Source organism: Sinocyclocheilus grahami, unplaced genomic scaffold (genome assembly GCF_001515645.1).
Source record: "Sinocyclocheilus grahami isolate Dianchi unplaced genomic scaffold, SAMN03320097.WGS_v1.1 scaffold1511.1, whole genome shotgun sequence".
In the NCBI taxonomy this organism is placed as follows: Eukaryota; Metazoa; Chordata; class Actinopteri; order Cypriniformes; family Cyprinidae; genus Sinocyclocheilus; species Sinocyclocheilus grahami.
The window spans coordinates 104,723-125,144 of record NW_015506690.1 but is presented as its reverse complement, the minus strand read 5'-3'; the positions used below and the strand labels follow the sequence as shown (position 1 = coordinate 125,144).

The 20,422-nt window shown below is 39.3% G+C and overlaps 3 protein-coding genes across 6 annotated transcripts in view; 1 reads left to right on the top strand and 2 right to left on the bottom strand.

The window, feature by feature from the left end:
- LOC107570842 (intermediate conductance calcium-activated potassium channel protein 4-like) overlaps positions 1-9,551 on the top strand; it is a 28,169-nt gene extending 18,618 nt beyond the window's left edge. The window contains exons 6-9 of one of the 2 annotated variants that reach the window (XM_016257117.1): positions 5,260-5,381; positions 7,355-7,424; positions 7,769-7,935; positions 8,017-9,551. In XM_016257117.1, coding sequence (XP_016112603.1) covers positions 5,260-5,381; positions 7,355-7,424; positions 7,769-7,935; positions 8,017-8,020 — 363 coding nt within the window. In that variant the 3' untranslated portion in view covers positions 8,021-9,551. Of the gene's footprint in view, positions 1-5,259; positions 5,382-7,354; positions 7,425-7,768; positions 7,940-8,016 lie in introns of those variants that run through there. The other variant, XM_016257118.1, reaches the window with a different exon arrangement.
- Positions 9,552-9,610: 59 nt separating this feature from the next.
- On the bottom strand, positions 9,611-12,205 carry LOC107570841 (uncharacterized). The gene has a single exon (XM_016257116.1). The coding sequence runs from the start codon at positions 11,947-11,949 to the stop codon at positions 9,919-9,921; it is 2,031 nt and encodes a 676-aa protein (XP_016112602.1). The 5' UTR covers positions 11,950-12,205; the 3' UTR covers positions 9,611-9,918.
- Positions 12,206-14,667: 2,462 nt separating this feature from the next.
- On the bottom strand, positions 14,668-20,159 carry LOC107570844 (protein SMG9-like). Of its 3 annotated transcripts, none has more exons than XM_016257124.1 (14): positions 20,007-20,159; positions 19,654-19,799; positions 19,036-19,107; positions 18,691-18,919; positions 17,678-17,775; positions 17,454-17,566; positions 17,237-17,348; positions 17,055-17,150; positions 16,688-16,773; positions 16,321-16,427; positions 16,065-16,172; positions 15,849-15,974; positions 15,339-15,480; positions 14,668-15,186 (listed from the first exon to the last, which is right to left on the bottom strand). In XM_016257124.1, the coding sequence occupies exons 2-14, from the start codon at positions 19,795-19,797 to the stop codon at positions 15,108-15,110; spliced, it is 1,512 nt and encodes a 503-aa protein (XP_016112610.1). In that variant the 5' UTR covers positions 19,798-19,799; positions 20,007-20,159; the 3' UTR covers positions 14,668-15,107. The 3 variants fall into 3 exon arrangements, with proteins under 3 accessions (XP_016112610.1, XP_016112611.1, XP_016112608.1); XM_016257125.1 differs by having other exon boundaries at positions 20,142-20,158; XM_016257122.1 differs by having other exon boundaries at positions 19,654-20,159.
- Positions 20,160-20,422: the final 263 nt, after the last annotated feature.

Below are 20,422 nucleotides of genomic sequence, written 5' to 3'. Positions count from 1 at the left end.
AGTGTCATGGTGGACGGCCTCGACTACATGATGCATGGAACTCGGCTAGAAGATTGGGGTCTAAGTTGTCATCCCTGGGGACACAGGATCTTTCCTCTGGATCATAGCTTTCCCAATCAACAAGGTACTCCAGCCAACCACCACGGCGCCGGGAGTTCAAGATCTCCTTGACTGCACAGACCGTTCCATCCTTTAGTACAGGGGTGGCGAACATCGATCCTGCAGAGTCGCAGTCCTGCAGAGTTTTGCTTCAACCCTAATCAAACACACCTGGACAAGCTAATCAAGGTCTGAAAGGTTACAAGAAAGCTACAGGCAGGTGAGGTTTTATCAGGGTTGAACCTGAACCTGGAACCTGGTTGGAAAATGGGAGTGGAGGCTCTCCGGACAGCTGCATGATGTTTCTGATGATGGACAGCCCTCTGCAGATGTTGGTGAGCTGAGTCCCAGACTCTCACACTCTCCTGGAACCAGTGGGTCACAGATGTCAGAACAGAAGGTTCCCCAGACCAGGGGAACAGTGGTGACTGGTAACCGAGTATGCACTGGAATGGGGTAAGACCCGTGGATGGTTGACGGAGGGAGTTTTGTGCGTACTTGGCCCATGCGAGGTAAAAATTCCAGGAGTTCTGGTGGCTATGGCAGAAGGTACGGAGGTAACGGCCTATCTCCTGGATCTTCTTTTCCTTTGGCTGTTGCTTTGAGGGTAATAACCAGAAGAGAGTCTGAAGGTCACACCTAGGAGGGAGAAGAATGATCACCAGACTCGGGAGATGAATTGAGGACCCCTGTCCGAGAGTATGTCCTCTGGAATGCTGAAGTTGTGGAACACATGACTGAACAGTAATTCTGCTGTTTCCATCGCTGTTGGTAGGCCCTTGAGGGGAACCAGTCGACAGGCTTTAGAGAATCTGTCTACCGCAACCAGAATGCAGGTGAACCCATCTGAGGCAAATCCATCACAAAATCCACTCCTAGATATGACCAGGGACACTGAGGAATGTGGAAGAGGAAGAAGCTTGCCAGATGGTAGATGGCGTGGAGTTTTTGCCATGGCACACTCCTGGCATCCACTCACGTACCTTCTGATCTCGTGAGCCATTCCAGGCCACCAGAAGCAATCTCGGAGCGTCTTCATTGCCTCAGTAGCTTCTGGGGTCCAGGACAGAGAATTGGGCCTGCCATTCAGGAGATTGGTAAGAGGAGAGGTGATGGCACTATAGTTATTGATGAAACGGCAATAGAAGTTGGAGAATCCAAGAAATCTCTGGAGCTCTTTAATAGTAGTTGGTGTGGGCCAGGACTTGATAGCATTCAGCTTCCTCTCGTCCATTTTGATACCTTTGGAACTGATATCATATTCGAGGAACTGGATGGAGGAAAGATGGAAGGTACATTTCTTAGCTTTGAGATACAGTTGGTGTTCGCAGAGCTTCCTGAGGACCTTAGTAATGAGCTGGCGATGTTCAGCCTCGTTCCAGGAGTACACTAGGATGTCATCAAAATACACCAGGATGAACCGATGGAGGTACTCCCGGAATACCTTGTTCATGTATTCCTGGGATACGGAGGGGGCGTTGACTAGTCCATAAGGCATGACCAAGTACTCATAGTGGCCAGTAGAGGTCATAAAGACAGTCTTCTGCTCATCCCCCTCATGTATCCGGATGAGGTTGCAAGCACTCCTGAGGTTCAACTTGGTGAAGATTCAAGCTCCGCAAAGTTGTTCCAGGGCTGCAGGGATGAGAGGAAGAGGGTAATGGAATTTAACTGTTATCTTTTTGAGTGCCTGGTAATCTATGCAAGGCCGCAAGCTTCTGTCCTTCCTGGCAACAAAGAAAAAGCTGAAAGCAGCAGGGAAAGTGGAATGACAGATGTAGACTTGTTGCAATGCCTCATCGATATACTCCTCCATGGCCTTCTATTCGGGATGGAGAAAGGATATACCTTGCCTCTGGGCACTGGTTCACTGGGCAGGATGTCGATGGCACAGTCCCATGGTCTAAGAGATGGTAGTTGAGAGACTTGTTTCGGGTAGAAAACGTCTCTAAAGTGGGCATAACTTGATGCAATATCCATGGATCGCTTCTCGATAGGGCTCTCAATGAAGGTGGAGTTCAGAGGAAGAACTGGAGTCGGGGAGACTAGTCGAGGCAGTTGTGGGAAACACCTGAAGAAACGATCCTTGCCCTACTTCAGGACTTCACCGGTGGACCACGAGATGGAAGGGTCATGTGAAACGAGCCAGGGACACCCTAGAATGATCCCAGTGGTAGAGTTCTCCAGAACCAACAGGCAGATGTCCTCGTTATGTAGCTGACAAACCTGAAGCTGGAGTGAACCCAACCAGTATCAAACTTTTCCCCGGCCAAGGGGACCGCCAGTGATAGATTGAATCTTCTATTGAATGTGGTTTACATTTTCTCAAGCTGAAGTTGGTTGCATAGGTCCTCAGAGATGAAGTTGCCAGCTGACCCAGAGACAAGGATGGCATGAATTGTAACAGAGTGGTGAGCTGAACAATAGTGGTGAGTGGATGTATATTAACGGGAGAATAGGAAACAACATTCACCATGGGTCTAGGAGGATGGATGGGACATGTTTGTAAAATATGTCCACTCTGGCCACAATATAAACATAACCCCTGGGTCAGCCAACATTGATGCTCGGCCAAGAACAGATTTGGTCGATCTGCATGGACTGCAAGGTTCTGGAGAACTGGGATCCTCTGGCTGGCGGAAAAGAGAAGGTTTTTGGTACTGATTATCCTCCATACAGCCCATTACTCGGTTGGTGACTCAGATGGACAGTTAAATAAAGCTCTCAAGAAGCTGCTAAGGTTCTGGATCGGAGAGCATACTCTTGAATGGAGCTTTTGCCATGACGAAGATGGTATAATTGCTCACCAATGGAGGAATCTCTGACCAGTCTTTCAAAAACCTTTTGGAAATGAGCAATGAAGGCATTGAGTGAATGGGTTGCTGGTCCGTCTTGCTTCCATAGATATTCAGCCCACTGGAGCGCTCGATCTGAGAGTAGAGACAGAATGAAGGAGATTTTAGCTCTTTCGTTGGGAAACAATGCGGCTGCACCTCTAGGGTGAGCGAACACTGTAGGCGGAACCTCTTGCATTCATCCTCCGAGCCAGAGTAGGGCGCTGGACTGACCATGGGACTGGCACTGTAGATGGGTGCTGAAGATGTCGCTGGTGAGGAAACAGGTGCTGGTGGTGCAGTGGGAGTGCGAACGAGTGTGCTGAGGACCTTGCGGAGGGAAGCCACTAGCTCCTGGAAGGGATCCACACCTGCCGGGTTCATGCTGTTATGGTCTGGTCTTCTGTTATGTCATACTAGACTCTGAGACAAGATGGAACGTTAACCCAACAGGTGTGTTTATTAACAGTTTTGTAGCAATGGATAATGGCAGGTGAGTTCAAGTACATAGACAGTCTTTGGTGAATTAATGAAGATGATGTTTTCCTTGTTTTACCAGAGTTGGAGAGCACACACAGAATTAATGAGATGATGGAGATTGCCAGGAGCTGGGGACAGGTGAGTATAGCAGGATTCGAGTGAGGAGATAGGGGGAGACACTGGAGAAGACAGGGGAGATGAAAAAGATCTTGGAAGGAGGTAAGTAGAAGATCATGGGTAAGTAGAGCATACGTTTTGAGTCCTTAATCCACAAGGGAGGCCAGACAATGAGGCAGTGAGAAGTGTGTGCTTTTATAGTGCTGGCTAGGTGATGAGATGATCTGTACAGGTGTGACTGATTAGAATGCTGGTGATTAGAATTCTGGTGGATGAGCCTGGTGTGGCTGTGACATCCATCATTTTTTAAATGATCTGTATATGATCTGTGGGAAGCTGACACAAATACTTTTGGACAGCTGAATTTTTTTAATCACATTTTAAATTAATGTTATTTTAATTATTCATTTAATTTATTAATTTATACAATATTTAATGTATTACAAAATTATAAAATATAATTTAATAAAAATATAATTATATATATTATATTAGTTTATAAATATACAATTTATATACAAAGTAAATAAAACTACATATATTATTTAAATTATTATTAGTTTTCATTACATTGGCGAACTTCAAATAGAAGTGAATGTGACCCAATTTTGAAGAAAAAAATTAAAAACATTTATAAAAGCACTTATAGCTGTAAAGCTGTTACAATAATTTTTCTGTCATTTTATGGTTTCTGATGTTGTGTTGTAATAAGAAAGTTGTGAAATCGGGTGCTAGTAACCAATGTTTTTCACACTAAAATCATATTAATACATATAGTATTAAATAGTAATCATATAGTGAGTATTTTAATGTTTACAAATTGGCCTCATTTACTTTTATTGCGTTTGCCTCACTGTAGACTGCACTGCCACACTGTATTTTGATTAGATTTTTTTTTAAGGAGTACAAGTGGAAATAGTTCATGTGGTAATCAACATTATGCCACTGATGGTGTTGATTGAGTTTAGCTTGAACTGAGCCCAGAATATTCCTTTCATTCATGAAGGTCTGAACCTATGTTTTTAACTTGGCAAAAGCCATATCCTGTCACAGGGTCTATTGTTGAATGTGTGTGTGTGTGTGTGTGTGTGCGTGCATGCCACAGGTCCTACTCATCAGGTCCTGCAATGATTTACCTTGATGATACGTTAAAGGAAGACAGTTGGACACTCTATTAATAACCACAAACACACAAAATTGCCAGGCAGCTTGTGACATCATTATGAGCAGGTCTTTAACTGGAAGACACACAGACAATAATAGAATCAAAGAAAGCAGAATGTGTGATTGAAAAAAAAAGCCCTTGACTGTCCGTAACCCACATATAACTTTATGATGGCTATTCTCATCCTCAAATCACCCTCAAAATAACCATTACTTGTCCTTCCGTTCCCGTTGTTCCATTTTTGTTTTCATCAAGGCCGCCCCCTTAATAAACTGCACCAGTTTCCTTACATCCTGTCCAGATTTTCTAGTAATACTCTGTTATGTTGTAATTTGTCATTTGCACAATCACATCACAAATAATCATATTATAGTTACTGAGTGTAATTAAACAGACAGCAACTTGTACAGTAGTTTCAGGCAGTATTTGATCAGCTATCTTCTGAACAATGTAAACATGCAACTGTTTACTTAAGGAATGGCCTGCAGACTGTCAATAGACTATCATTGTAAAGCGATGATGGATGGATTAATTATTACTGTAATCAAATTCTCTGTGACACAGATCCGGCACGCAGCAGCCAATGTGCTAAGAGAATGTTGGCTACTGCATCGCACCACCCATACAAAGGACAACAGTGGAGAGCATCATCATCACCAGAGATGCCTGCTGGAGGCCATCCGTGTGTGAGTGATCCATTACAGTCTGCATTCAACCATTACACGTCATACTAGATTCACTAGAAGAGAAAGGCAGAGGGTCTGTGGACAGCTGACATAAAATAATTTTGTGCAGTTGAAATAATTTTTTTTTTTAACAAATATATATTTAAACATCTTTTTAAATGAATTATTATTTTAAATTATAATGTATATATATATATATATATATATATATATATATATATATATATAAAACATTTAAATAATAAAATTATTTACATTCATATTTTAAATATATATATATTACAGATTTTTCATTTTAATTTAAATACTTTATAAAGTTTCATATATATTTTTTTTTTGGTAAAATATGTATTTTATGTAATTTTACATATTGGACTTTGAAGGAATAGATGATTTTTAATGCCATTTTGTGAATTTTTTTCACACTTATTAACAAAACAGAAGTCTTTACAATGTTTTTCAGGTGCAATATAACAAAGAGTGAAAAATTTAAGGGGGTCTGAATACTTTCCGTACCCACTGTATATGAACATTTATGTATGATAAAGAACACATTCAGATGCTTACTATACCTCAAGCAGCTCAGCAAATAGCTTTGATGAGCTGCTTGAGGTAGTAAGCATCTGAATGTGTTCTTTATCATACATAAATGTTTATATACATTTATACCTGAAAAACACATTAAACATTTAATATGTAAATTAAACATTAGATATGACAATGAGCAAACTCATGTAACAGTTAACCAATTAAACATCTGGACCATCACTTGGAATATTTTACTATTTAAGCCCATGGCAAGAGAACACTGCATTTTTTTAAGGGAACTGATCGTATTCCACTTGGTCGTTTTCAATAAAATCATACATGACATGTCAGTTCCACAGAGATCACATTATGCAGTGCGAAGCAGCTTGGATAAAATGTGGTCTTGTGGTTGTTTATCTTGTGGTCATTGAGAGAATGGCAGCTCCCTGTCTCTCAGCTGATTGTTGACCACTTTATTGTTTACAGTCCTGACATCTTCCTGCAGATAAGGGGCTGAGTTTGAGGAGAGCTGCTCAGCTGGCTGCCCCCTTTGGCTGCAGTTCCTTTATGACCAGTGAATAGGAAGCTGTGATGTCTGAATTTACACCACAGCGTTTAACATCGTTAATGACTACAGGAATCTGGCTCTTAGAATGTTCCATGTGTGCATGTATGAGATCTGTGAGTAACTGTGGATGGCCGTAAGGGTGGAGGGATTCTGACTTCCTGTTTTACAGTTAGCAGAACCACCAAAAATACTCTGGAAAGAAAGTGGGTGCTGCAGGGACAGCTAAAACAGCATGCCAGCAAGCAGACCACCAAACAGTTAGGAAGTCATTCTGGTTTGTGTTTTTCGGTCTGTTCCCTTTTTGCACATGGACACTGGTCATTTCTGCATGCTACGTCAGTTGCTGATGGTTCCCCTGCAAAAGCTGATTTCCGTTTTGCTTTTTTGGGATACAGCATATTCAGAGACATCAGCCAGTAGGCCTATTTCAAAAAGTAAACAAATGTACTACTAAAACGTTCATTACTCGAGGTCACAAAATAAAGCGAAAATCATGAATTTAACTCTGAAATGACCTCAAAAACCTACATGAATGCAGAAAGGTTTCAATAATATTAATTTGTTCGCTTACTATGTACATATACAATAAAAAAATTCAGTTATACTAATTATAAATAGAACTAATGTATGTCTGTATGAGAAATGTTTGTATGTATGTACAAAAGAGGCTTATCAAGTGATAAAATCACTTTCTTTGAAAAAGCTAGAAAATGATAATTTGAAAACTAATAATATCCTTAATCATGTCACAGACCACATTTCTGACAAATCCAGGGAGTGTCAATGAATTAAATATTACTAGAGAAACCAAGCTGACTAGAGTTCTGTTAAAACCTTTGCACCAGAATATAACTCATTTATTTCCTGTCTCGACTAGATTTCGTCACTTGCGATTGAAGCAGAGGAAGTTAAGGGATTATGCCAGTGAGATGGTGGATCTCTCGAAGGTAAGTCAGACATACATCAGACTCGTGTCTAGGTCAGTTTGCCTGAATAAATGAGCCATTCACCTAACCCAGACATATAAATATTCTGTAAAACCATAAAAACCTCTGTAAAAGCTACCTTAAGTCTGACAGTGTCCTGTGTGATACTTAAGGCTGTGCACATAAAAAGAAAAACAAGACCTTGATCTTTCAGAAACTATGTCTCTTAAATATTTTGAGTGAGAAAACTGACCAAATGTTGAGTGTCTTATTAATTACTGATGTGCTTAATATGGGGGGAAATCATCTTTCACTCATGAAATATAGCTGGAAATATCTGGAAATGGACCTTTGTCTTCAAACAGATGCAGATGATCATGTGCGATCTGAGTGCAAACTGGAACAGCTCTTACCATGAGCTTGAGCAGCGAATCATCTCCATGGAGCAGAAGCTGGACGAGCTGGGACGCTCCTTTCAAAACACCTCTGAGCTGCTCACACAGGCACTAAATCACCGCAGACTGGACCACAGGTAATGCTGTCAACAGTGTTTATGTGCTTGACCTAAACGAGTAGGTTTTTTGCATTAAAGTCTGGCTCTATCTCTACACAGGTAACCTGTGACATCTCTTTTGAAGGCTATGTAGTCTTCATCTTCTAATTTTTCTTCAATCAAGCCTATTGAACTGATGGAGGATCTTTATGATGAACAAAGGGATTAAGAGCAGCAACAAACACAGCAGACAGTTTTATTTTGAACAGACGTTCTGTCATGTGTATTTATGAACGTTTCCTCAATGCTAAAAACATGAACTTGGGAAAAGGTTGTTTGGTTACTTTAAACTTTTGACTCCTGATTTAGAGTTTCAGTTCATGATAGATACCAAGACTATGAGATTCTGGTGTTACACAAAGGAACAAATTTAGATTTCTTCTAACACAATCACACAGGCCTCAGTTTGATTTATATCAGTGTGAAAGTCACAGAAGGAATGTGAAACTTTAAAAAATGATCATTCTTTCTATTGTTCCTGTTTTTGCCTGATACTGGGGAAGTTAGTCATTATCGAACTGAAGAAAACATTTGAAGTTCAGATGTTCATCTCAGAATTGGGATGAATCGTGCTGAGCAGCATGATAATAACTTTATGACTCCAATTTGATAGACTATTTCCCAGTTACATTTAAATGTGCGTACAACCTGGTCACTACACATTGATGAAGGTCTCCGTAAATTGCTGGCAACTTTTACAAAGGTAAGTCAAAGAGTAAGTCATGTAGTTAGCTGTCAAGGGTAAGCCAGACTTCCTCACAGACTATTGCCCTTGTACACTGATATTTTTAGAACGACCCTAAATCAGGCTGAACCACCTGCACCCACAGCACCCCAATAAAAAAATCTGTGAATGACTTGAATTTCCATCAGCCCTTTAACCTGACAGGGCATCTGTTGAATAACGGCATGTGGTGGCTCTAATAACACCATGAAAAGGTTTTGCTTTGCGTATTATGGTCTTCAGAATACTGGTGTAACGGAAAAAATCTTTATTGCTCAAGCCTGTATTTAAGTTCTTTAAGACAGAGCCTATCATTCCTCTCTGGTATCTCCTCCTGGTGGATAAAAGTATGTTGCATGTTTGGCCATCGTTCTGGTTAAGGCTGTGCTTGTCCTTTATTGTTTGGGATGAATAATTTTCAAGAGACTCAATACCTTGATGTGTATGCAGTATAATGATTATATGAGGGCAATGTGAATAAGAAAAGAGGTCAGGTCATTATTTGACCAATCATTAACTGTTGCTGCTTATTCAGGAACTAAAATAAACAGACAGGAGCAAACCAGAACATTTTTAGCGCTTTAAGAATCAAGATAAGTTGATCAGGAATTCAGTTTTGCATGTTGTATTGTGAAATATACATAAAAATGCCAGGAGAAAATGACAGAAAAACGTTTACAGCATTATTTTTGCACATTTTGATGAAGCCATCTCATCGGCTTTGTGTTTTCCCAACTATATGATGATGAGAAAGCTATTAAAAAAAAGCATAGAAACACATCTCTGAGTATTTATGTATGTTTTTTTTTTTATTACAAATGGGTTAGAGTGAATCATTGCCTTATGACACAAAACCCTTATAAAAAATGAAGAAAAAAAAAGTGTTTTTCTTTGGTCATTAATAAATGAGTTTTACTTTCAGTAGTCGCATCCATCTTATGACGGAGAACAAAAATCTATTTATATAAATTATAAAGATAAATTATACCAATGCTCACATCACATTTCTCTGAAACAAAACTTATCTTTGGGGTTAAAATGTTACTATTTGTGCTATTACGGCTATAGACTTTAGTTTTTAAATTTCAAAGTCTTCAGTCTACAAAAAAAAATCAGATCACATCACCGCTGACCACATAATACAAACACTGTACAAAGACCAATTAGGGCAGTTAATTGACCCAGTCGATTGAAAGGTGAGTTTTCAATCTTATGTGTGATTCATTTACACAAATAATTCAAACCGAGACAGATTGTGAGTTTTTTCGAGTGTGTTTCGAAAGATTTGAATTTTTAAGCATGTGCCACAACAGTGCAGATGGCCTTGTAAACATCTGTCCACAGCTACAGTCAAAAGCCACCTTGCATTTCTTCTTCGCACACCGCCTGCCATTTCTATGCTTCTGTTTATGCCAGGTCAATTTATGCGCCCCTTCAAATGTATTTCCGCACCGTGCACAAACAAATCGGACTGACTCCGCATGCTGAACCTGGTGTCTCAGCAAATGCAGCTGCCTTTGGAACGACCTTCCGCACTGACATCTGTACAACCTTGACCCGCGGTGTAAGTAGCGATGACGCACCCTCAGCGATGGTTGTCTCGAGACGGCACCGCATTGACGGCAGGGGAAGATGGTCTTTGAGCGCCAACTCTGCTTGAGTCGCTTCTGCAGAGCCAAATCCCTGTTTCGGTTCACAAACATGGCCACTATTTGTAACGGAGCCTTAACCTGGGCAAGAGGGATCTGTGGCTGGTTGTTCCCAATAAGAGTGCTGACCAGGGTAGGACAAGTGACCGAGGTCATCAGTGGGATGTTTGCAGGTAGGGGTCTAATATTAGCCGGAGGCATTTGTCTCAGAACAGGCCTGTTGGCTGATACTAGCCCGGTTGCAAAGACGTTCACAGTGGGTGAGAAGGATACAACTACTTGAGTTGGAAGAGGTGGATTGGAAGGGGTAGGGATACGAAGAGTCATCCTGGCCAGATTTGGGATCAAGGGACGCACTACCGAAGATAAATGGACAGGAACTTTCGGGCGAGGGAAACAAGAAATCGGAGGGAAATGGGGCCTGACAAGAGTTTGCGGCACTGCCACAACTTGTGGAACCAAATCAGTCACCTTAGCAGGAATCACAGGAGTTGCCTGAAGCAATTGGTGCAGCGTTAAAGCTTCGGCTGATCCCAAGGTGGTCACCGCAGGTGTAGGATCAGGGGCTGTGGAAACTTTGTTCACTGTCTGAGTTATTTTGATAATTTTAATGGTGTTTTGATTGGTGTACAAAGCAGGGGCAGAAGTTCTTACTTGAACGCTGCTGTCGGATAAAGGCACGACAGGTAACTGGGTTACCGGGGTGGCCGGCAAGTTCATGCTGCCTGTTGGTCTTCTCAAACAGACATGGTTTTTGAAACTGTTCTGTCTAAGGAAAACATTGTGGCAGTATGCACAGATATACCCAGCTGAGGGGTGTTTCTCGGTCATGTGCTTTAGCAGCAACTCTTCACTCTCACATACCATGCTGCACAGGCAACAAGCAAGCCTCAGTTTGTTCCTGCAATCGTCCATGTGCTTCTCCAAATGAGCAAATTTGCCATAGCAGCAAAAGGGAGAATCGGACTGAAACCCAAATTTCTCTGCAATGTCGACTGACTCTAGACTCCTATTTGCAGGTCTTTTCTTGTCGGGAGTCTGTTTTTTCCGTCTCTTTTTCTTTCGGTGACGGTCGTATGAGCTGCTTCTTGAGTCACTGTCATCAGGGTCTGAACTCAAGTCCACATCCGGGATGTACACCGTGTCACCAGGGGGTAGTGAGTCAGGATTTACCTCGTCGTCAGTGTCGGTACTTTCGTCATCCTCCGTCAGTCCAATTTCCTCTTCTGCAGCCACCTCACAAGCTGCAGTTTCTCCGAGTCCATCCTCAATATCATTCTCTTCCTTCAGTCTAAAGCTTAGATGCTCTTGCTCTGATTGACTCAAGGGGCATAAGGAAAAGCTGAAGGTGTCGTTTTGTTTATCAATAAAAGCAAATCTTTCGGTTTCTGTTTTGATGTGTGAGGCTTGATTGTCATTGTCATCATTGTCGATGCATTTCTGGGTGGCATTGCAAGTGTCATTCGAAGCTACTTGCTCTGAGACACAATATGAATGATCCCTCAAGGTGTTTTTTCTCATATCAGTGTATTTTATGGCCTCTTTGATGCCGATTTCATCTGTCTCTTCCATTTTCACCACATGTTTTACCTCCATGGTGTCTTTCTGATGCTTTTCCATATGTCCATTCAGATGCCACGTGCACCTAAAGAGAGCACCACAGATTCCACACACAAATCTTTGCTTTGGATGGGCATTTTTTAAGTGTAACGCCAAGCGACATTACACGTCCAAACTTTGTCCAACACAGGTAGCAATACACCTCGGCTTTGTGCGTTTTAAAGTGCTCTATCAGTTTATTCAGGAAGGGAATTTTGTCTCCACAAACACAGCACACGGATCCTTCCTCACTGTTAAGCGCCAGTGGCGCTATGCAGGCATCCTCATTACTGGAGTCTTCTGAGAAACCATGGAGAGGTGTAGAGATGATGTTGTAATAACCCTAAAACAAAGAAAACATTATTGTGAAAACTGGTAGTTTATTCTGTGTAGATTTAATAAAAGAGCAGAAAACAGGGAGGACATGATGTCATGCTTTCACTTTATCTCAAGTTGTCTGGATGGCCTATAAGTTAATACATATATATTATTACTTTCAAAATTTGGAGTCGGAAGGATTTTGTTTTTTCTTTCATATTTTTGAAAGGTCGCTTATCCTCACCAAGAGTGCATTTGTTTTTTTTATCAAAAATACAATAAGAACCATAATATTTTAAAATATTCATACAATTTAAAATAACTTAGGGATCTTTTAATATATTTTAACAAGTAATGTATTCCTCTAATGTTGAAGCTGGATTTTCAGCGGTCATTACTCCAGTCTTCAGTGTCACATAATCCTTCAGAAATCATTCTAGTGTGCACATTTGCTGCTCAAGAAACCTTTATTATTTATTATCACTGTTGAAAAAAAGTTGTGCTGCTTAATATTTTTGTGGAAACCGTGATTTTTTTCAGGATTCTTTGGTAAATAGAAAGCTTAAAAAATAGCGATAGAAATCTTTTGTAACAATGTAAGTGTGTTTAATATAATTTTCGAGATGGTCCTCACTGCAGAACACAAGATCCAGGGGGCGTGGTTGGATCCAGATCCAACTCCTCCCACCTTACATATACCGTCTCCACCCCCTGATCCCTAAACCCACCCATCTCCACCCCCTAGATGTGGATCCAACCACGCCCCCTGGATCTTTGTTTTGCAGTGAGGGGCTACTGTCATTTTTGGCCATTTTAATGTAACATCTCTAAATAAAAGTAATAAATAAATAAAATCGTACTGACCCTAACATTTCAAATGATAGTGTATATTCACCAATATTTGTACTTCTTGTCAACTCGTTTCCTAATGAAAATGATACAAATATATTACCAGAGTAACCCAGTTTTCATGATAGTCTCACTGGAGCAACAGGTCTAAACATTTAGCTTATGGGCACATTGGCACTAAAAGCAAGACTGGAACCATCTTTCTGACTGTGCAATCCACCAGAAATATTAGAATAGATCCCTAAACATATATAAATAATACCACTACCAAAAAAAAATCTAAAATGACTTCAGAACAAGACATGTAAAGTCCAGGCCTATTTTGCATGTTTTATTGCTCATGTGCATGCCTAAGATGGTCAACAGATGGCAAGCATGCAATTCAAAAAGTCATTTCAATGTAAGTTAATTGAAAGAGATGAGTCTTGAGATGTGTTTTCACATGTAGGGGGAATTCATTGCACCACTTACATACTGTTGAATACAAGTCACCACCTTGCTGCAGCTGTATTCTGACACCTGCAATGCTGCATCTCCTCAAATGGTAAGATTTCCATGACAACTCTTGTGTAGCTTCTTCAGGCTTAAACAGTAAAAAAAAAAAAAAAACCTATAGGTAACCAGCACACAAAAAAGGTGCGACAGTATTACAGTCTAAATACGCATTGCATATACACATACATTGCCGTACTTTGTGCAACTTACAGTATCTCAGTGTCATACAATACAATATAAAATCAGTTTGAATCTTGTTCCAGGAACTTTAGAGGGTGTGGTCTGTGTTTGTGCAGTTAAGAGTTTTTTTTGTGTGTTTTTCTCTGTCTAAGCATAACAGTGACGTTATGTCAGGTACGGTGACAATCTCACTTTATTAAATAATTAATAAAATCTCTTAACCTGTATAAGCAACCTGGCATTTCAAAGGGCAAGATACAAGTTAGTGCCAGACCTTTCATTGTAGCATATTTCTCACACCTTTTATGGTATGTAAAAGGAGTTGAAAACGGGAAAGTCTTCCTTACAAACGCGTATACTTACAATATAATGATTTCATTAATAATTTTCGTGTTTTGCTGCTGGCTCCTCCCCCAAACATGTACGCACGCGCGAGTCCTTCTCCTAAATTCGTCCGGACAGCAAGTCTATGCATTGCGCATGCGCAACATTTTTATTTATATTTATATATATATATTTCTCGTTACAGGTGTCTTTTATTAGTCTACAATATATTCATCGATGCCATGTTGCAGAAACAGATTTAATAAACAATACATCTATATAAACAAACAAATCACAAATTATTTCAAATATTTTTTCCTATATATTTTACATTTCAGTGTACATTGAATCTTGTAATTATGATATCTCAGTAATAATATCTAATAATAAACAATAATTGATTATGATTTAGCAATCTTCCAAAATAGTACAAACAAATTGAATAATGGAATATTGATGGATGTCTTAAATTAAACCACCTAGCAAATAAAGATGGAATTACATTTTTTTATTTTTTTTTATTTCATGAAACATATACATATTTATATATATATATATATATTCATGCTGTAATTGCACCTAAGTTACAAGTTTTTGTTCAAACACGTATCTGAAAAGCAATGTGTGCTGTCAAACCATTTTATTCACATCAGCTGAATAAAATATGAAAACCAAAGACTTCTGCACATTTTTACTGTATAAAAAAAATGTTTACATAACTGAATCTTTGCATATTATTTTTTGCAATAACAATGAGTTTAACACATGACTGGATGGACCCTGGGAGGCACCTAATTTTCATAGAACAACCAACTCATGCACAACTCCCAAACCGCAAAGCACTCCGCTGCTGTGATTCAGACCTCACAGAAGAAGATGGTTAAACCTCATTGTGCTACAGCATTTCTGTGGCCCAATCTTCCCTTTGAGAACTGTATCCTGTCTGAAATCATCTGAGCAGGAGCCCAGTCCTCTTTAACAATAAACTCACAGGTATTGTGAGACCATCATGACTATGACAGTAGTCGGCTATATTCAGAGAGTGCAGATGATTTCTTAACACCATCCCAAATTCTTGCCGCATAGTGAAACCTGTAAAAACGTAATCCGTTATCTTAAAATGTACATAGATAAATAGAAATAATGTTGTTTAATACTTTCTTAACTGAAATAAAAAAGGGTACATAAAGAATTCAGCTCCAAAGTGAAGAACAGAAGCATTATGGTGTCAGGGTGTGCCTTACCAGTTTTTCTCAGTGAGAATTGTGTGTGAGAGCTGACTGCGGGACATAGCCAGGATCTGACTGCGGAATCTAGAAACCAGTGAAGAAAAGCTGGGGTGACCTCTGTACCCAGGCAGCAGAGAGAAAAGAGGGGGAACTGAACCTGGTGCACAAAAGATACAGACCCAGTGCATCTTCAGTTAGTAGATTCATCAAGAACAATGGAGAATCATGGAAAAGTCCATAATAATTTTTGTCATTTTAAAGAGATATTTGCATGACCTCTCTGATAATATGAGCTATAAAATAAAACAAAAATTAAACATACAATTGATAAACATTATCAAAAACGTAATAAACAGCAGTATTGAACTATATATATATATACTGTATATATACACACACACACACACATATAGAAATGTCTCAAGACTTTCAGGAACACATTTAGTTATGACTCACTTTTTTAACTAGTTCCTTGAAATAATGCTACAGTTCTCAAATGTAGCTTAACAACAACTATTTTCTGACCTGCTCTTGTCAAAGCATCTTCTCCATCATTCTCCATCATAGGTAAGAGGAAAAGATTGACTTCCGTCTCCAAGTAATCTCGATTCAGCCCTGGGAATATGTTACAATCCAGCATGGATAATGTGCCTACAGAAGAAAGCAAAACAAGTCAATCAGTTGAAAACCAAATCTCGTCGGGTTTATGAACATGTTTACTGTCATGTCAAGTGGACTGACCTTTATATTTTAGGTGGGAATGGGCCATAAGCTTGTCTATTGCCATATGCATCTTCTTCAGGTTTCGTGGACAAAACTCCTCCCTCCTCGCTTTGTTCTGCAAGAACACTATGAAAACAGAATGAAAACACATGCATTAAAGCCTTATACAAAACTAAACCTGTGAGCGTTTGCCAGCAGTTTCATACATCATGATAGCTCATTATAGCTCAGTAAATGATTCAGGAATAATAATGACCATTAATAGTTTTCTGACCTATGTGAGGATAATACTCAGAGGCATCATCTGCCCCTGAGGAGCCGGTGCTGTCATGACTGGCAGATGGAGTCGAGGGTTTCAGCATCTCAGCAGTCTGCAGAAACCTGCTTATAGACACAGCTGTTAGTTTTATGCCACACAGAGCCTTTAGTTTCCTACATTGTGACCATGACTATCTGTAATGCCTAAGATAATTTATTGTCTATTTATTATTAACTATGACAACTGAAGTTAAAGTATATAATATAAATACACATTACCATTCAAAGGTTTGGGGTCAGTAATATATTTTGTGTACAAAATGAATAATTCTTGTGCACCAAAACAGCATATTAAAATGTAATTAAATATATAAATGATATACCTATATAAGTTGATATCAGTGAACCAGTCCTGAATAACAATCACAACATGACATACGGTAAAGAGGAAGGCAGTGATCTGCAGAGACTAAACCAAACAGTTGGAAATAGGAGGAAAAAAGGGAGAAATTCAGTTTACTTAAAACTACAGAAAATGTATTGTGAAGTAGAATTACTTGTATATTGCAAAATAGTACATGACAAATAAGCTATAGAATAATATTTGTAAAAGTCTATGTGACAATTATTAATATGAATACATGGCATATAGTAATTATTAATACATAATATTATGTTATATTAATACACAACATTATTTGTAAAATAGTACATGGCATAGAGTGTTTTGTATCATTGCCTTGAACTCACCTGCATCTCTACATATGTATGCGGGAGGTTGTATTCCGGTGGAAGCTTGCGGTCATTGTTAATGAGATGATCCAAAATAGAGGGGCTTAAAATCGGCTGGAGATGAAAATGACTATTAGTTTATCAAGAAACTACATGAGAAACAGAAAACAGCACTGTTCTGTGCGTCCCTACAGGCTGACCTGCGTGTCCAGAAAGATGACCCTCTCCTGAGTGATGTAGAAATCGATTCCACTGCTCTGATTCCCAGCTCTCTCCTTGATCTCCTGCGCCTGAGCTCTGAATACATACGCCCTGTTTAACAGAGCGTCACTGGGTGAAATGCAATAATAATGAAGTGGAAAGGCAAATAAATTGGTGGTAACAAATACAAAATCAGGATGCTGATGATGGACTAACCTCTGGTCCTCCTCAGGGCTGTTTGCAGACAGGAGAGACATGATTGTGGACTTGCCTGTGCCTTGTAGCCCAATAACTCCCACTACTAACATATCCGTCTGGTCTCGCAAGTACTGAGACATAATAAACACACATTCAGCATATATTCACCTGACTGTTATGCACTTATAAAGTGCAACAAATTCAAAACATAACATTATCAACAGAAAACAATATGCCCTTACCTCCATAGCGCTGTCACACCAATTCATTTGGTCATCCACCAGCTTAATGCTGTGCTTCATCTTCTCAGGGGGGAGGAGTTTAGTCTGGCCAATCACAGCTGAAAATCACATGCTGAGAAATGATGATTAGTTCATCACAGAAAAATAAAATACACATAATAAGGGTTTAAAGGAACTGTACACACAAAAACAAACATTTACTGAAAATGTACTTGCCCTCAGGCCATCCAAGATGTAGATGAGTTCATTTCTTCAACAGATTTGGAGAAATGTAGCATTGCATCACTTGCTCAACAATGGATCCTCTGCAGTGAATGGGTGCCATCAGAATGAGAGTTCAGAAAGCTGATAAAAAAAATCACAATAATTTACTCCAGCCCATTATTTAATGACTTGTGAATTGAAAAGCTTTGTTTGTAAGAAACAAATCCATCATTAAGGTTTTTTAACATAAGTGAGCATGTCCATCCTGTTGACCTACATCAAAATCCACAGATATATTTGTTTACCATTTTGGATTATTTTCGCTTGCAAACAAGCGAAAAGTACTTTATATGTGCATATTTCTCTCTTGATTCAGATGAAACAACTTCTTCATTGTAGAAAGCAATATTATGGATAGAGGATGAACCAGCACCAATGATTTTATGTTAAAAATGTCCTAATGATGGATTTGTTTAATAAACACATGCAGCTTTTTGCTTCACAAGACATTAATTAATGGACTGGAGTTGTGATGATTTCTTGTGGATTACTGTGATATTTTTATTAGCTGTCTGAACTCACTATAGAGGATACATTTGGAAGAATGTAATGTAATGCTAAATTTCTACTAAACCTATCTGCTCCATCTACATCTTGGATGGCCTGAGAGTGAGTAAATTTTTTAGAAAATTTTCATTTTTGGTTGAACAATTCCTTTAAGTTTACGTGTGTAAAACTCTGCATTGCAACTACCACTGTAATTAATTATAAAGATAAGTTAAGGAGCAAAACATGAGAAAATAACTGACGATCCACAGCTCCACCGGATGCAGCTGAGCCCATGCCTCGGTTCTGGATCTGATACACAGGTTGGGTCGGCCGCTGGCCTTCCCTCTCTAGTTTGGCAGATCCTGCACCTGAGACTGAAGGAGCCACATCAGGAGTGTTCCCAGGTTCCCCCCCTTCATCTCTGGTTTTAATGAGCATGATTGGCTTTTCCAAAGATGGGGCTCCACTTGCTGGAGCACTTGGTTTGCACTGAAATCAAATAAAGACAGTATTATATATACTATATACAAAACAAACCAAAGCAAGAATAAAACGTTCACTTGAATTGTTTGCCTGTGTAGGATGAACACAAATTATACACTTACTCGCTCTCCAGGAGGTTTAGAAAGAATAATGGGAGTCTTCTGTAGAAGAGGTGCAGGTTCCTCACTTCCATCCTAAGAATACATGATAATAATATCATACAGCTCAACATTTCACTCACTAAAGCAGGGGTTTTCAAACTGGGGTCCAGGGTCTCCCACAAGGGTGCAGTGCTAGGGGGTCCAGGGAAACTTTATGAAAAAAAATTTAATAAATAAATAATACAAATATTAAAATTAATTAATTCATTAAATACAAATTTGGATGAAATTAAATCATTTAAAAAATGTATTAAAATAAATAAAAAGAGTAAACAAACAAACAAACATCTAACAGTAGAGTAATAAAATGACACAGAAGCAAATCTTTTAATATTTCCATGGACTAGAAAGGAAATTTTATATTTAAGACATATTTCTAACAGTATAAGTCTTTATAAATAAAAATATATACAGTAGCTTTTAAATGTTATGATGGGGGTCCCTCGCACAAAGATTATATTTGGCATCTAAAACACAGAAAATCTCTGCACTGAAGCATTATATGTTGAGGTCATCATTCAAAACCCATGTTTAAATGCTGTTTAGGTGAGCAGCGCATGTTTGGACACACAATCTCACCCTGCGCTCGCGGGGAACATAGTCTCGATCCCGACTGGGGCCGGAGAGGTTTTGACCCGGTGGTCCTGGGTCTCGGTCTCGCCGTCTCCTCCTCCTCCTTCCCTGTCCGTACAATCCGGGCTGACTGTGCCCGGACTCCGACATGCCTGCTTGCCACACACCACTATTGAGCGCTGGACATCTTATTATAATGGCTGTTCTTGCAACACTTTTAGAGCAGTTTCTTAATGTTCAAAACGAATATTTACCATGCTAACGTTTTTTAGTGTTTAATAAAGCAGTAACATTACATATAAAACCACATCATGACTAATAATAGCTGACTGTATTTGGACTGAAGACAGCCAACTTACAAATGAATGAATAAGCAGTCTTAGTTTAAATAGCAATTTCGACTTATTTGACGTAACTATGTAGCAAAAGAGCTAATTAATCTTCTTTTTGTAATGTAGTAGTTAAAGAGATGTGACGTCCGTGTCTACATGTACCAGACTGTCGTGTGAACGAAACGGTACGAACCCCAAAATAGGCCGATGAGGAAACGCAATTTAGTTTTTTTTGGTTCCGATGATTTAGTTCATAAAATCGTATTGGCAGCCAAGCTACATACAAATGTAGTTGTACTATATAAATATAATATAATTGTGTAATTATGTGTGTGTGTGTGTGTGTGTGTGTGTGTGTGTGTGTGGGGGTGTGTGTGTGGGAGTGTGTGTGTGTGAGTGGGAGTGAGTGTGTGTGTGTGTGTGTGTGTGTGTGAGTGAGTGTG